At 52.5% G+C, this 16480-nt stretch overlaps 1 protein-coding gene across 1 annotated transcript in view; it reads right to left on the bottom strand.

The window, feature by feature from the left end:
* Positions 1 to 940: 940 nt before the first annotated feature.
* Positions 941 to 16480, bottom strand: part of LOC142280581 (uncharacterized) — a 37237-nt gene continuing 21697 nt past the window's right edge. Inside the window, exons 3-5 of the mRNA XM_075332755.1 lie at positions 9276 to 9449; positions 3997 to 4083; positions 941 to 1327 (exon numbers count right to left, since the gene is read on the bottom strand). Of these exons, the coding sequence (XP_075188870.1) occupies positions 1245 to 1327; positions 3997 to 4083; positions 9276 to 9449 (344 nt within the window). The 3' untranslated portion in view covers positions 941 to 1244. The remainder of the gene's footprint in view (positions 1328 to 3996; positions 4084 to 9275; positions 9450 to 16480) is intronic.

Genomic DNA, 16480 nt, shown 5'->3' with positions numbered 1-16480 from the left:
CTGATTTACTGCCATCTACTGCCTACCCCTGGTTAATACAACATATATTGGTAAAATTTAATAAGTATCCTATGAGTATGGGCATTAACTAATTATATATTGTTGCTATCTGAAACGACTTAACATATACAGTATACTGGTTTAGTGAAGTCATTGTCAATACTATATTGTATTTTGGTGCTGACCTATTGTTTAGATTATGTATACATCTATTTTCATATATTATTGAATGACACATATCTAAAGATGATATCTATATTTTGAGATGTTCATTTCCATATGGAGCTTTTTTCTGTTTTCTTCTCTTCTATTTTTACTAATGTTTTTAATACTAATAATGGAATAAAGAATTAGGTTTGTTATTTTTGCTATATGGAGCTCTTTCTTCTATAGGTTTTGTGACTTTAGGACAGATACCCACTGTGATGGTGGGATATGTTGTGTAGGTTGTATTTTACACTTGGTTCACTGTCCATTATTTGTATTGCTTGTGTGTACATTGTATTGTCTGTAGGTAATCACCCCCTGTAGTGTTCCTGGCCCTAAGTCTGGGGGGAAGGGGCCTGGGATCCACCTACTGTAAACTCAGTCTGTTTGAGAACTTGAAGAGAGAAGGAAGAAGATTGAACCTCTGAGGGAAAAGCTGCGGCTTCTCAGAGAGAAAAGGACATTTATCGCTTATTGGATTATATTCGTATTTCTGGACTAATTTTACCCTCTGTTTTGTGGATTATCTTATGAACAGTTTTGATTTGCTTGGAATAAATGCTTATTGTATTGTGAGTCACCTCTCGCTCTGTTGATTGTGTGATATGGGAGAAGGACCCCGTCACACCTACCTTTAGAGTCTTTTGACCGGCTTGTTGGTATCTTTTCTGCCGGTCAGAGATATTTGACACGGCGGCCATTGTATAGAAAAGACGGATCATTCATTGCACAGTGAGTGATTTATTCATTTATCCAGCCATATAACATATATACTGTATGTATCCACCATTGCTGATATCTCACCGCGTGTCACATGGTCACTGATTTATTCTCCAGGGCGCCAACATCCATGTAAAGTTGTGACATGGTCCCGGTGGATGCAGAGTCCGTAGACTGGTGGAGGACATGACCGTGGGGTCACCAGTCAGTGCTATATGGAAGGACCCCAAGGTTCGGCCAATTGTCCTGCTCGGAGTCCTGGCTGAACAGATATTGCTGATCGTCTTCCACCCGACAGTCCTTGTGACCATTGCTCCTCATATCTCAGTACACTGGAAGGTGAAGACCGTCCCTACTTCACCAGGTTCCTCTTTATTTCCTCCCATCTCAGCCCAAGGACCTAAAACATAAACAAGCAGAAAAGTCCCGGTCCTCCTGGGGTGCAGAGAATAGTGGCCATACAGTCCTGGTAAAAAGTAAGTGCCCCCTCCATGTGCCACTACCATAGAGGACTACACTCTGCTGCAGTAGATTACATCTAAGGAAGACATTTCCTGAGAGTGTACTTATTTATTTTTTGTTACAAAATTGTCTCAAATACTCTCTACAACAGGTGATTACAGCAAGAAGAGTTCCAGAAGAGAAGATACGCATCCAGGGACCTGCAGGAGGCTTTCCCCACTACCAGTGCAGGGCAAATATTAATGAGAGGAGCACACATCACCCCCTGTGACACTTTGCACCCTGACTCCTCCCCTTGTGACATTTTGTGCTCTGGTCCCTCCTCCTGTGACACTTTGCGCTACAGCCCTTCCCACCTGTGACATATTGCACACCGGTCCCTCCCACCTGGGACATATTGCACACCGGCTCCCTCCCACCTGGGACATTTTGCACACCGGTCCCTCCCACCTGGGACATTTTGCACACCGGTCCCTCCCACCTGGGACATTTTGCACACCGGTCCCTCCCACCTGGGACATTTTGCACACCGGTCCCTCCCACCTGGGACATATTGCACACCGGTGCCTCCCACCTGGGACATTTTGCACACCGGTCCCTCCCACCTCGGACATTTTTCACACCGGTCCCTCTCACCTGGGACATTTTGCACACCAGTCCCTCCCACCTGGGACATTTTGCACACTGATCCCTCCCACCTGGGACATTTTGCACACCGGTCCCTCCCACCTGGGACATTTTGCTCCCTGGTCCCTGTTACATGTGCAATTTTGTGTTCTGGCCCCTCTTCCTGTAGTATTTTGTGCTCTGGACCCTCTCCCCTGAGGTATTTTGTGCTCTGGACCCTCTTCCTGTGGTATTTTGTGCTCTGGACCCTCTCCCCTGTGGTATTTTGTGCTCTGGACCCTCTCCCCTGTGGTATTTTGTGCTCTGGACCCTCTCCCCTGTGGTATTTTGTGCTCTGGACCCTCTCCCCTGTGGTATTTTGTGCTCTGGACCTTCTCCCCTGTGGTATTGTGTGCTCTGGACCCTCTCCCCGGTGGTATTTTGTGCTCTGGACCCTCTCCCCTGTGGTATTTTGTGCTCTGGACCCTCTTCCCTGTGGTATTTTGTGCTCTGGACCCTCTCCCCTGTGGTATTTTGTGCTCTGGACCCTCTCCCCTGTGGTATTTTGTGCTCTGGACCCTCTCCCCTGTGGTATTTTGTGCTCTGGACCCTCTCCCCTGTGGTATTTTGTGCTCTGGACCCTCTCCCCTGTGGTATTTTGTGCTCTGGACCCTCTCCCCTGTGGTATTGTGTGCTCTGGACCCTCTCCCCGGTGGTATTTTGTGCTCTGGACCCTCTCCCCTGTGGTATTTTGTGCTCTGGACCCTCTCCCCTGTGGTATTTTGTGCTCTGGACCCTCTCCCCTGTGGTATTTTGTGCTCTGGACCCTCTCCCCTGTGGTATTTTGTGCTCTGGCCCCTCTTCCTGTAGTATTTTGTGCTCTGGACCCTCTCCCCTGAGGTATTTTGTGCTCTGGACCCTCTTCCCTGTGGTATTTTGTGCTCTGGACCCTCTCCCCTGTGGTATTTTGTGCTCTGGCCCCTCTCCCCTGTGGTATTTTGTGCTCTGGACCCTCTCCCCTGTGGTATTTTGTGCTCTGGACCCTCTCCCCTGTGGTATTTTGTGCTCTGGACCCTCTCCCCTGTGGTATTTTGTGCTCTGGACCCTCTCCCCTGTGGTATTTTGTGCTCTGGACCCTCTCCCCTGTGGTATTTTGTGCTCTGGACCCTCTCCCCTGTGGTATTTTGTGCTCTGGACCCTCTCCCCTGTGGTATTTTGTGCTCTGGACCCTCTCCTCTGTGGTATTTTGTGCTCTGGACCCTCTCCCCTGTGGTATTTTGTACTCTGGCCCCTCTTCCTGTAGTATTTTGTGCTCTGGACCCTCTCCCCTGTGGTATTTTGTGCTCTGGACCCTCTTCCCTGTGGTATTTTGTGCTCTGGACCCTCTCCCCTGTTGTATTTTGTGCTCTGGACCCTCTCCCCTGTGGTATTTTGTGCTCTGGACCCTCTCCCCTGTGGTATTTTGTGCTCTGGACCCTCTCCCCTGAGGTATTTTGTGCTCTGGACCCTCTCCCCTGTGGTATTGTGTGCTCTGGACCCTCTCCCCTGTGGTATTGTGTGCTCTGGACCCTCTCCCCTGTGGTATTTTGTGCTCTGGACCCTCTCCCCTGTGGTATTTTGTGCTCTGGACCCTCTCCCCTGTGGTATTGTGTGCTCTGGACCCTCTCCCCTGTGGTATTTTGTGCTCTGGACCCTCTCCTCTGTGGTATTTTGTGCTCTGGACCCTCTTCCCTGTGGTATTTTGTGCTCTGGACCCTCTCCCCTGTGGTATTTTGTGCCCTGGACCCTCTCCTCTGTGGTATTTTGTGCTCTGGACCCTCTTCCCTGTGGTATTTTGTGCTCTGGCCCCTCCTTCTGTGATATTTTCTGGTCTGACCCCTCCCCCTGTTTTATTTTGTATTCTGCCCCCCCGGTAGTATTTTGTGCTCTGGCCCCTCCCCCTGTGGTATTTTGTGCTCTGGCCCCTCCCCCTGTGGTATTTTGTGCTTTGGCCCCTCCTACCTGTCACATTACTTGGGCTGCTCCTTTCAGCAGTATTTCGGGTGCTCTTCCTTCGGATCTCCGTGTAGGAGACGCTGGAGTTTCCATCTGAAGACACATGATTGATATTGTGTTCCTGCTTGTTATCATCACTACTCTCACCGTCCGCCGTTGTCATCATCCTCACCCCCTCAGCCTCTGATACATAATATAAAGGTTATGATAAACCCCCCTCCCCCCCGACCTCTCCAGGTGCCAGTGCTTGGGTGAAAGAGATTACTATATCGGTCACTCTTTACGCAGTACCTTGTCGTGCGGCGTCACTCTTTACGCAGTGCCGTGTCATGCGGAGTCGCTCTTTACGCTGTGTCGGGCGGGGTCGCTTTTTACACCGTGTCGGGCGGGGACGCTCTTTACGCCGTGTCGGGCGGGGACGCTCTTTACGCCGTGTCGGGCGGGGACGCTCTTTACGCCATGTCGGGCGGGGACGCTCTTTACGCCGTGTCGGGCGGGGATGCTCTTTACTCCGTGTCGGGCGGGGACGCTCTTTACGCCGTGTCGGGCAAGGACGCTCTTTACGCCGTGTCGGGCGGGGACGCTCTTTACTCCATGTCAGGCGGGGACGCTCTTTACGCCGTGTCGGACAAGGACTCTCTGTGGCGCCCCTGAGGCTTCCGTCGCCACAGGACATTGCACCCCATCCAGCGGTGTGATGCCCCATTCTGGGTGAGGAAAGGAGTGAACACCGGTCCCCTGGTAAATCTACACAACACCCATTGTTAGGTACATACTGGGACCAGGGACAGTGGCAGTTACCCTCCCATGCTGCATGCTGGGAGGGGCCGTAAGACCCATCCCTGCTCCTATAGGGTACAGCTTAGCAACTGGGGAGGTGGGAGGAGCCACCAGAGAGCAGTCAGAGAAAGGAAGGTCAAGTTAGTTTCAGTTTACCTCAGAGAGTGAGAGAGTGAGGAGCCAGCATGTAGCTGTGAAAGAGAAAGGAGCTCTGTGAGCTCAGAGTGTCCGCAACAGAGAAAGCAACAGAAGAAGGAGAGAGAGTGGGGAAGGAGGAGGAGGTCTGCAGGAGGCAGGCAAGGAGGAGAGAAGGAAAGACAGCTCCAAGTCAGTCAGGAGCTGAGAAGAAGAAAGAGACGCTTCCTGGTGAAGATCCTGGGACTCAGAGGGTCCAGGTGACACCAAGCAGAGAAAAGAAGGGATTCCAGGGCCACGGATAGCTGTAGAGCTGTGGTGGCCTGTTCCACAGGAACATCGGTGGAGGGATCAAGCTGCAACAGGGGACGGTCCCTAGAAACCGGAGGAGTGCAAAATCATCTCCAAACAGTAAAAACCGAGGCCCAGGGAAAGTTGTAAACTCCCCGGGCCACAGCCCACAGCAGAACCTCTAGAAAGGGGACAATCATCCGACAGGTGACCCCCCAGCCTGGAGGCTGTAGTGGAGGCCGAGCAGGTTCATCCTAAAAGAGCTAGGCTTAGGAAGACAGCTGAAGACAGAGACACCTTAGAGAGAAGGGTACCGGTTTTTACTCCGAGAATCACCCAGAAACGGCGGAGGTCCCTGACAGTGGGTTCCAGTCGTCTGAGGGCACCAGTGAGCTCCTACCAGGACGTGTGAGTAAAGAACTTGAAACTGCACCCTTGGAGTTGCCTCTGTTATTCCGTCTGCTTAGACTTTCACTACACCATAGACTCTCACAAGCACCAACAGTGCCCCGGGGCATTGCTCCACCTGTGGGGAGCAGTACTATCATTGCTGCCATATCATCACCCCGGAGGCCTTACACAGCAGCGGTGGCTTAATAGCCGCATGCCACAGGTGGCGTCACGAACACAAACTTTAATTCATCAGCCATATTTAAACTGACACTCACCAGGGTAACGGAGTCGGGCCCCGCCACCACTGATGACTCCCGGACTAGTCCGGCCCGGCACCGGGTGTCCCATAGCCCTGGGGTGGGCGAGTCAACTTTGGCGTCACGAACAGGATTTCGTGCCCGGTCCCACCGGGTACTGTGCGCCTGAAGAACCGTGTGACAAAACAGTGCTTAAAAGAATGTGTTTTACTGTGGAAACCGCCGCCATTAGCGCTGCTGAGAGCGGGACGAAGGGGGGCGTGCCTGCAGAAAGAGCGCGAAAAGAAGCCCCACCCCCTTGTCTAAGAAAAGAGCGCGAAGCAGTGCCCGCTATGCAGAGCAGCGGATAAAAAATGGCGCGCTAAGAATGCTGCCTAGAGGAAGAGAGAAGATGGCTCCTGTAAGCGGAGGCCAGGAAGAGCTCACCTGGATCAGGCCTGTGACCGCCGCTGAGCTGAAGACTGAGGTCGGGAGGATGGCTGACAGGATGAAGGAGCGGGAAGTTACCAGCCTGCTGCTGAGCAACATCAAAAGTCTGCTACTAGAAGAAGCGACGAGCCTGCTGCTGGGAGATCGTGCAGAAGGAGACGCAGAGAGAATGGCGTCCACACGCAGCGATCCAGAGCTAGACTCCGCTGACTGGTGGGGCTGGGAGATGGACCAGTGTTGTGAAAGGCTGCAGGCGGAGGTGATGCAGCAGATACGGCAAGGGACGCGCGGAGCAGCGACCGCCAGAACACCGGAGATGCTACTGAGGGGTGAGTCATTTAATGCCCCTGCTGGCGCGAGTGCCCCAACCCCCGCTACCATGCCCGCGGTCCCTGGAGAGATGCCCGGCATGGCGACGCCGATCCGGGCCGCAGCCACGCCAGGTGCGGCCCGCCAAGATTTTGCCGCCGGAGCGACGGCCATCCACACCACAGCAGCGACGCCAAGCCCGGCCCGTCCAGCTCAGGCCCCAGCAGCGATACCCCGCTCGGACAAGCAAGATCCCGCCGCAGCGGCCACGTTAATCCACGCCGCAGATGCGGCCCGCCAAGCCCAGGCCGCAGCCACGCCAGGTGCGGCCCGTCAAGAATCGGTCACAGCAGCGACTCCAATACAGGCCGCCGCCATGCCAGGCGCGACCCGCCAAGACCAGCAGACGCAGACTGTGCTGACCGCTGTCTACCTGCTGCCAGGTGGGGAGCCGGAGAAGAATCCATACATGTAAAGAAGTAAGAATGAAGAGTGAAGTGAAGAAGCTGAACTGTATATAGCCCCTGTCTGCCCCTCATCCTTTGTGAAGATGTCCCTTTTGTTTTGCCCGAATGTGCTTTTTGAAGATGACACCTTTCCTGCCTTACTGCCCCTTGTACTTTTTGAAGATGTCACCCCCCATGTTTATATGTACCGGGCCACGGAACTGGAATGTGGTCCCCGGTGAATGTGAATGTGTAATGTGTCCTGTGTAACCAGGCCACTGGACTTAGTGGCTGGTTTTGTCTTTTTCCTTTGTAGCTTAAGAAAGCTGAAAGAACTGCCAGGCTACTGGACTTGTTGTAGCCAAGATGTATATAGATGCACCAGTTGTGCCCCCTACCAGAATTATGGGGGATGTGCCCAAACCATGCAATGGACTGGAAGTGCACATATAGAGTTTCTTTATAAGAAAGTTTGCAACGTTCAAGAATCTGTGCCTCCCATAAAGGGAAGAAAAGTTTTATTGTTTTATGTATGCATACCAAAAATGTTTTTGCAGTTTCCTCCCACATTTCTTGTTGTTTTTCAGCTCGAGGATGTGCTGGGATTCGCTGTGGGGGAGTGTGGCGCCCCTGAGGCTTCTGTCGCCACAGGACATTGCACCCCATCCAGCGGTGTGATGCCCCATTCTGGGTGAGGAAAGGAGTGAACACCGGTCCACTGGTAAATCTACACAACACCCATTGTTAGGTACATACTGGGACCAGGGACAGTGGCAGTAACCCTCCCATGCTGCATGCTGGGAGGGGCCGTAAGACCCATCCCTGCTCCTATAGGGTACAGCTTAGCAACTGGGGAGGTGGGAGGAGCCACCAGAGAGCAGTCAGAGAAAGGAAGGTCAAGTTAGTTTCAGTTTACCTCAGAGAGTGAGAGAGTGAGGAGACAGCATTTAGCTGTGAAAGAGAAAGGAGCTCTGTGAGCTCAGAGTGTCCGCACAGAGAAAGAAAGCAACAGAGAAGGAGAGAGAGTGGGGAAGGAGGAGGAGGTCTGCAGGAGGCAGGCAAGGAGGAGAGAAGGAAAGACAGCTCCAAGTCAGTCAGGAGCTGAGAAGAAGAAAGAGACGCTTCCTGGTGAAGATCCTGGGACTCAGAGGGTCCAGGTGACACCAAGCAGAGAAAAGAAGGGATTCCAGGGCCACGGATAGCTGTAGAGCTGTGGTGGCCTGTTCCACAGGAACATCGGTGGAGGGATCAAGCTGCAACAGGGGACGGTCCCTAGAAACCGGAGGAGTGCAAAATCTACAAACAGTAAAAACCGAGGCCCAGGGAAAGTTGTAAACTCCCCGGGCCACAGCCCACAGCAGAACCTCTAGAAAAGGGAGACTCATCCGACAGGTGACACCCCAGCCTGGAGGCTGTAGTGGAGGCCGAGCAGGTTCATCCTAAAAGAGCTAGGCTTAGGAAGACAGCTGAAGACAGAGACACCTTAGAGAGAAGGGTACCGGTTTTTACTCCGAGAATCACCCAGAAACGGCGGAGGTCCCTGACAGTGGGTTCCAGTCGTCTGAGGGCACCAGTGAGCTCCTACCAGGACGTGTGAGTAAAGAACTTGAAACTGCACCCTTGGAGTTGCCTCTGTTATTCCGTCTGCTTAGACTTTCACTAAACCATAGACTCTCACAAGCACCAACAGTGTCCCGGGGCATTGCTCCACCTGTGGGGAGCAGTACTATCATTGCTGCCATATCATCACCCCGGAGGCCTTACACAGCAGCGGCGGCTTAGCATGCCACAGGTGGCGTCACGAACACAAACTTTAATTCTTCAGCCATATTTAAACTGACACCCACCAGGGTAACGGAGTCGGGCCCCTCCACCACTGATGACTCCCGGACTAGTCCGGCCCGGCACCGGGTGTCCCATAGCCCTGGGGTGGGCGAGTCACGCTCTTTACGCCGCATCGGGAGGGGCCGCTCTGTATGCCGGGTTGGGAGGGGCCGCCCTGTACGCCGTGTCAGGCCGGGCCGCCCTGTACGCCGTGTTGGGCGGGGCCGCTCTGTACGCCGGGTTATGAGGGGTCGCTCTGTACGCCGTGTCGGGCGGGGCCGCTCTTTACGCCGGGTCGGGCGGGGTCGCTCTTTACGCCGAGTCGGGTCGCTCTTTACGCTGCGTCGGGTGGGGTCGCTATTTATGTCGTGTCGGTGGGATTACACTTTATTCCACTGTGTAATGCCCCAGTTGCTGTTACCTGTTTTTTCCATCTTTCCCTTCTTCCTCAGGAATCGTCCCAGTGTAATAAAGGTGAGTACTCCCAGGCAGGAAATGCTTATTATACTGATGAATAAGATGGAGGACTTAGAGCTGCTTCCATCGGTCCTCCCATCGGTACTCCCATCATCACTGTTAGTCCCGACATCTGAAACTAATGAAAGTCAGCAGTGAGAGGAGGCTGCGTCACACATGATGGTAAGTTTAGGCCTGGTGGGCCGGCGGAGGAGTAACTAGTAATAGTCATAATACAGGTACATAGCAGCTGACATGATTCTGATCAAAAGAGGGTAAGATCCCCCAAATGACAAGGTGACCCTTATTGGCATGGGCCCTCACACTTGTACCTCACTGCACTATGTGTCAGCGATCCTCCATAGATGGGGCAAAGCTGGACCAGGCCTCTCTGGGAATAGCTATACAGAGGTGATACCCGCCAACAATAAACCAAAGCAAAAAAGCCGGAAGACAAGAAGTAGAGAGTGTAGGAGTGCATTTGGCCAGATCACAAGAAGCTGTAAGTGCAGAGTGTAGGAGCGCGTTCACAGTGGCTGAAGAACAAGAAGCTGTAAGTGCAGAGTGTAGGAGCGCGTTCACACTGGCCAGAGCACAAGAAGCTGTAAGTGCAGAGTGTAGGAGCGCGTTCACACTGGCCAGAGCACAAGAAGCTGTAAGTGCAGAGTGTAGGAGCGCGTTCACACTGGCCAGATCACAAGAAGCTGTAAGTGCAGAGTGTAGGAGCGCGTTCACACTGGCCAGAGCACAAGAAGCTGTAAGTGCAGAGTGTAGGAGCGCGTTCACACTGGCCAGAGCACAAGAAGCTGTAAGTGCAGAGTGTAGGAGTGCGTTCACACTGGTCGGAGCACAAGAAGCTGTAAGTGCAGAGTGTAGGAGTGCGTTCACAGTGGCTGAAGAACAAGAAGCTGTAAGTGCAGAGTGTAGGAGTGCGTTCACAGTGGCTGAAGAACAAGAAGCTGTAAGTGCAGAGTGTAGGAGCGCGTTCACACTGGCCGGAGCACAAGAAGCTGTAAGTGCAGAGTGTAGGAGCGCGTTCACACTGGCCAGAGCACAAGAAGCTGTAAGTGCAGAGTGTAGGAGTGCGTTCACACTGGCCGGAGCACAAGAAACTGTAAGTGCAGAGTGTAGGAGCGCGTTCACACTGGCCAGAGCACAAGAAGCTGTAAGTGCAGAGTGTAGGAGCGCAATCACACTGGCCAGAGCACAAGAAGCTGTAAGTGCAGAGTGTAGAAGCGCGTTCACACTGGCCAGAGCACAAGAAGCTGTAAGTGCAGAGTGTAGGAGTGCGTTCACAGTGGCTGAAGAACAAGAAGCTGTAAGTGCAGAGTGTAGGAGCGCGTTCACACTGGCCGGAGCATGAGAAGCTGTAAGTGCAGAGTGTAGGAACGCGTTCACACTGGCCAGAGCACAAGAAGCTGTAAGTGCAGAGTGTAGGAGTGCATTCACACTGGCCAGAGCACAAGAAGCTGTAAGTGCAGAGTGTAGGAGTGCGTTCACACTGGCCGGAGCACAAGAAGCTGTAAGTGCAGAGTGTAGGAGTGCGTTCACACTGGTCGGAGCACAAGAAGCTGTAAGTGCAGAGTGTAGGAGTGCGTTCACACTGGCCAGAGCACAAGAAGCTGTAAGTGCAGAGTGTAGGAGTGCGTTCACACTGGTCGGAGCACAAGAAGCTGTAAGTGCAGAGTGTAGGAGTGCGTTCACACTGGCCAGAGCACAAGAAGCTGTAAGTGCAGAGTGTAGGAGTGCGTTCACACTGGCCGGAGCATGAGAAGCTGTAAGTGCAGAGTGTAGGAGTGCGTTCACACTGGTCGGAGCACAAGAAGCTGTAAGTGCAGAGTGTAGGAGTGCGTTCACACTGGTCGGAGCACAAGAAGCTGTAAGTGCAGAGTGTAGGAGTGCGTTCACACTGGTCGGAGCACAAGAAGCTGTAAGTGCAGAGTGTAGGAGTGCGTTCACAGTGGCTGAAGAACAAGAAGCTGTAAGTGCAGAGTGTAGGAGTGCGTTCACACTGGCCGGAGCACAAGAAGCTGTAAGTGCAGAGTGTAGGAGTGCGTTCACACTGGCCAGAGCACAAGAAGCTGTAAGTGCAGAGTGTAGGAGTGCGTTCACACTGGTCGGAGCACAAGAAACTGTAAGTGCAGAGTGTAGGAGTGCGTTCACACTGGCCAGAGCACAAGAAACTGTAAGTGCAGAGTGTAGGAGTGCGTTCACACTGGTCGGAGCACAAGAAGCTGTAAGTGCAGAGTGTAGGAACGCGTTCACACTGGCCGGAGCACAAGAAGCTGTAAGTGCAGAGTGTAGGAGTGCGTTCACACTGGCCGGAGCACAAGAAGCTGTAAGTGCAGAGTGTAGGAGTGCGTTCACACTGGCCAGAGCACAAGAAGCTGTAAGTGCAGAGTGTAGGAGTGCGTTCACACTGGCCGGAGCACAAGAAGCTGTAAGTGCAGAGTGTAGGAGTGCGTTCACACTGGCCAGAGCACAAGAAGCTGTAAGTGCAGAGTGTAGGAGTGCGTTCACACTGGCCAGAGCACAAGAAGCTGTAAGTGCAGAGTGTAGGAGTGCGTTCACAGTGGCTGAAGAACAAGAAGCTGTAAGTGCAGAGTGTAGGAGTGCGTTCACAGTGGCTGAAGAACAAGAAGCTGTAAGTGCAGAGTCTATTTACTTCATGCAGCATTTGCTTGGACCTGTCCCGCCCACAGCCATGATTCAGTCATGGGTACGGGCAGGGCCGTATTTGGGGTTTTTGCTGCCCTAGGCACTGTCAGTGGTGGCGCCCCCTTCTGATCAGTCAGATTACGGGTATGTGCACACAGCTTTTTTTTTTTTTTTTTTAGACAGGTCCGCCCTATAACCCGCCCAAAAAACCCAAACTCTAAATATTAAAGAAATGAACTCATACACTGCAGTGTAAAACAACTTGCTGTCCATATGTTCAGTCTTTGGAGTTTTTTTTAAGCGCGTCAGGTTTCCTCAGACATGAAGCGGCTGACAGTGACCGGTACATTATATGGCGCCTACTGCTTGGATGCCTCTTACTAGTTGTGACCGGCCATTATATGGCAGCTTCTGCTTGGATGCCTCTTACTAGTTGTGACCGGTGCATTATATGGCGGCTGCTGCTTGGATGCCGCTTACTAGTTGTGACCGGTCCATTATATGGCGCCTACTGCTTGGATGCCTCTTACTAGTTGTGACCGGTGCATTATATGGCAGCTTCTGCTTGGATGCCTCTTACTAGTTGTGACCGGTGCATTATATGGCAGCTTCTGCTTGGATGCCGCTTACTAGTTGTGACCGGCCATTATATGGCGGCTGCTGCTTGGATGCCGCTTACTAGTTGTGACCGGCCATTATATGGCGGCTTCTGCTTGGATGCCTCTTACTAGTTGTGACCGGCCATTATATGGCAGCTTCTGCTTGGATGCCTCTTACTAGTTGTGACCGGTGCATTATATGGCGGCTGCTGCTTGGATGCCGCTTACTAGTTGTGACCGGCCATTATATGGCGCCTGCTGCTTGGATGCCGCTTACTAGTTGTGACCGGTCCATTATATGGCGGCTGCTGCTTGGATGCTGGTTACTAGTTGTGACCGGCCATTATATGGCGGCTGCTGCTTGGATGCTGGTTACTAGTTGTGACCGGTCCATTATATGGCGGCTGCTGCTTGGATGCCGCTTACTACTTCATTTAAAAAATAAGTAAAATCCAGTAGCTAAAAGATGTTGGAAAAAACAACCAAGAAGCAACAGCAAAAAAAAAATAAATATTTGCTTCAGGATAAAATGATGACTGTCCTAAAGTGTTTTCTGTCTGAATAATTCCGGGGGTTCACAGACATCTACAACACGTGTGCACATTCCCTGATAGAGCCCAGAGCCTTCAGATAGTAGTTAAGACCTCCATACACATTAACCTAAAGTTGTCTAAACCCGCCAATATCGACAGGTTCTGCTGATAGCCCAATGTGAATGGGGGCTCTAACTTCTGATTGTCAGGGGAATAAGGATCCAGAATGTCCAATTATGGAGTGTAGATCCTATTATCCTCTAAATGATAAGCTGCTGTCGGAGATGTCCAGCAGCGGCTCTAATAAAGAACACAGAAACACTTGGCAGAATGAGTGCTCCTGTATATGGGAGAGCCGAGCAAGATAGCTGCCGGCCTAAAAATCAGACTATAGTGTATGGGGGCTTTAGTCTATTACTTATTCGGCTGACAGACATGCAGATAGCTGTATTTTAGTCCAGCACGCTGACCCTATGTTTTAGGATCAAGACTGATAAGGTAAAGATTACAACAGCCACATGACTATCACCAGAACCACCATCAGTACAGTAATACATAACTAAAACCACACTACATACAAGAATACGTAACCAAAACCACAGTTAGTACAGTAATACATCAACAGAACTACTGTCAATACAGTAATATCACCAAAACCACCCTAAATACAATAATACATCACCAAACCCACCCTGAAGACAATACATCGCCAAAACCACCATTAGTACATGAATACATTGCCAACTTCACACAGCAATCAAGTGCAGTGTCAGGTTAGACCCATATACATCTATGTATTGCATTAACGTACAACTCTCAGTATGTCCTTAACAATGGTAAGGAGATGCTGGTAGTTGTTACCAGCCATCATTAGACTGTGGACCATATAAGAACCACAATACTGATTAGTCCCAGGCAGTAGACTTAACTTTTGGACGAGATCTTATAGGTTTAGGTCCATTAATTCTGAGGAGATTAGTAGGGCAGAGGTGGGCTCAGTAGGGAGAAGGGGCATCATGGGGTGGGACTTGAGACCTCCACCAATTGCTCAAAAGACCTCTTAAGTGCACAGCTCAGGAGACAGGACTATGAAATTTTACTCCCGGAATCCATTCTGTCTGCATGTTCTGGTTCTGGGAAACACTCGGGGCCACGGTAGTCGGACCCCCAGCGATTGGAAAGTTATTCCCCATCCCAAGGATAGGGGGTAAGTTCCCAATGTGAGAAAACCCCTTTAAAAGCAGCATTCACACTGCAGCCAAAGATGGGAAACTGATTTATCTAAACAGTGTCCATCACCCGATGCACGAGCAAAAAACTCATTCGTCAGGTGAGATGATTTTTAAGCTGACTTAAAGGGAATCTGTCACCCCAAAATGACACCTAGACTGCGGAAATATTTATATGGGGGACATGATCTGTGGAGAAATAATCCCACCCATATAGTTCAGCTTAAAAGGAACTGGTCACAACCTTTAATATTAAACTGCTCCATTGTCTTGTTAGTCAGAAAATGTGCATCACTTAACGTTGCGTCACTAACAAGAGGGGGGGGCAGTTTAGAATTGAAAAAGGGTGTAACAGGTTCCCTTTAATGTTCACTGAAAAAGCCACATTTGATATGAAAATGAGGACATTTCTGCGCGGCCTAAGCCTGGTGCACCGATACCACCTAATATAGGAAAATACTAGCCAGGCCTGTGTCTTGATTAATAGTGATCCATTGGTGAGAGTGAGCACCGTAACACCAGATCTCCTGCTGCACCGCACCCAACACTGCGGCACACTCCAAGCGTCAGTGCGGGTGTGCACACAACACAGGAGGAGCACAGCGGCACACTCCAAGCGTCAGTGCGGGTGTGCATCCAACACAGGAGGAGCACAGCGGCACACTCCAAGCGTCAGTGCGGGTGTGCACACGACACAGGAGGAGCACTGCGGCACACTCCAAGTGTCAGTGCATGTGTGCATCCAACACAGGAGCAGCACAGCGGCACACTCCAAGCGTCAGTGCGGGTGTGCACACAACACAGGAGGAGTACAGCGGCACACTCCAAGCGTCAGTGCATGTGTGCATCCAACACAGGAGGAGCACAGCGGCACACACCAAGCGTCAGTGCATGTGTGCATCCAACACAGGAGGAGCACAGCGGCACACTCCAAGTGTCAGTGCATGTGTGCATCCAACACAGGAGCAGCACAGCGGCACACTCCAAGCGTCAGTGCGGGTGTGCACACAACACAGGAGGAGTACAGCGGCACACTCCAAGCGTCAGTGCGGGTGTGCATCCAACACAGGAGGAGCACAGCGGCACACTCCAAGCGTCAGTGCGGGTGTGCACACAACACAGGAGGAGTACAGCGGCACACTCCAAGCGTCAGTGCGGGTGTGCATCCAACACAGGAGGAGCACAGCGGCACACTCCAAGCGTCAGTGCGGGTGTGCACACAACACAGGAGGAGCACAGCGGCACACTCCAAGCGTCAGTGCGGGTGTGCACACAACACAGGAGGAGTACAGCGGCACACTCCAAGTGTCAGTGCGGGTGTGCACACAACACAGGAGCAGCACAGCGGCACACTCCAAGCGTCAGTGCGGGTGTGCACACAACACAGGAGGAGCACAGCGGCACACTCCAAGCGTCAGTGCGGGTGTGCATCCAACACAGGAGGAGCACAGCGGCACACTCCAAGCGTCAGTGCGGGTGTGCACACAACACAGGAGGAGCACAGCGGCACACTCCAAGCGTCAGTGCGGGTGTGCATCCAACACAGGAGGAGCACAGCGGCACACTCCAAGCGTCAGTGCGGGTGTGCACACAACACAGGAGGAGCACAGTGAGGAGGGGGACACGGCGCTGTGATGTGCTGTCTGCTCACTTCAACAACCTTCCTCATTGAATCTGCAGTCAAATACAGGCAGCAACCAGGTGTCAGAACGTACCTGCATCACACTGCAGGCGCACCCACGCGGACACTGCAGTCACACTGCAGGCGCACCCACGCGGACACTGCAGTCACACTGCAGGCGCACCCACGTGGACACTGCAGTCACACTGCATGCGCACCCACGCGGACACTGCAGTCACACTGCAGGCGCACCCACGCGGACACTGCAGTCACACTGCAGGCGCACCCACGCGGACACTGCAGTCACACTGCAGGCGCACCCACGCGGACACTGCAGTCACACTGCAGGCGCACCCACGCGGACACTGCAGTCACACTGCAGGCGCACCCACGCGGACACTGCAGTCACACTGCAGGCGCACCCACGCGGACACTGCAGTCACACTGCAGGCGCACCCACGCGGACACTGCAGTCACACTGCAGGCGCACCCACGCGGACACTGCAGTCACACTGCAGGCGCACCCACGC

This window comes from Anomaloglossus baeobatrachus, chromosome 2 (genome assembly GCF_048569485.1).
Source record: "Anomaloglossus baeobatrachus isolate aAnoBae1 chromosome 2, aAnoBae1.hap1, whole genome shotgun sequence".
Classification (NCBI taxonomy): Eukaryota; Metazoa; Chordata; class Amphibia; order Anura; family Aromobatidae; genus Anomaloglossus; species Anomaloglossus baeobatrachus.
Note: the sequence above shows the minus strand (reverse complement) of the source record. Positions and strands in the feature narration are given on the sequence as shown.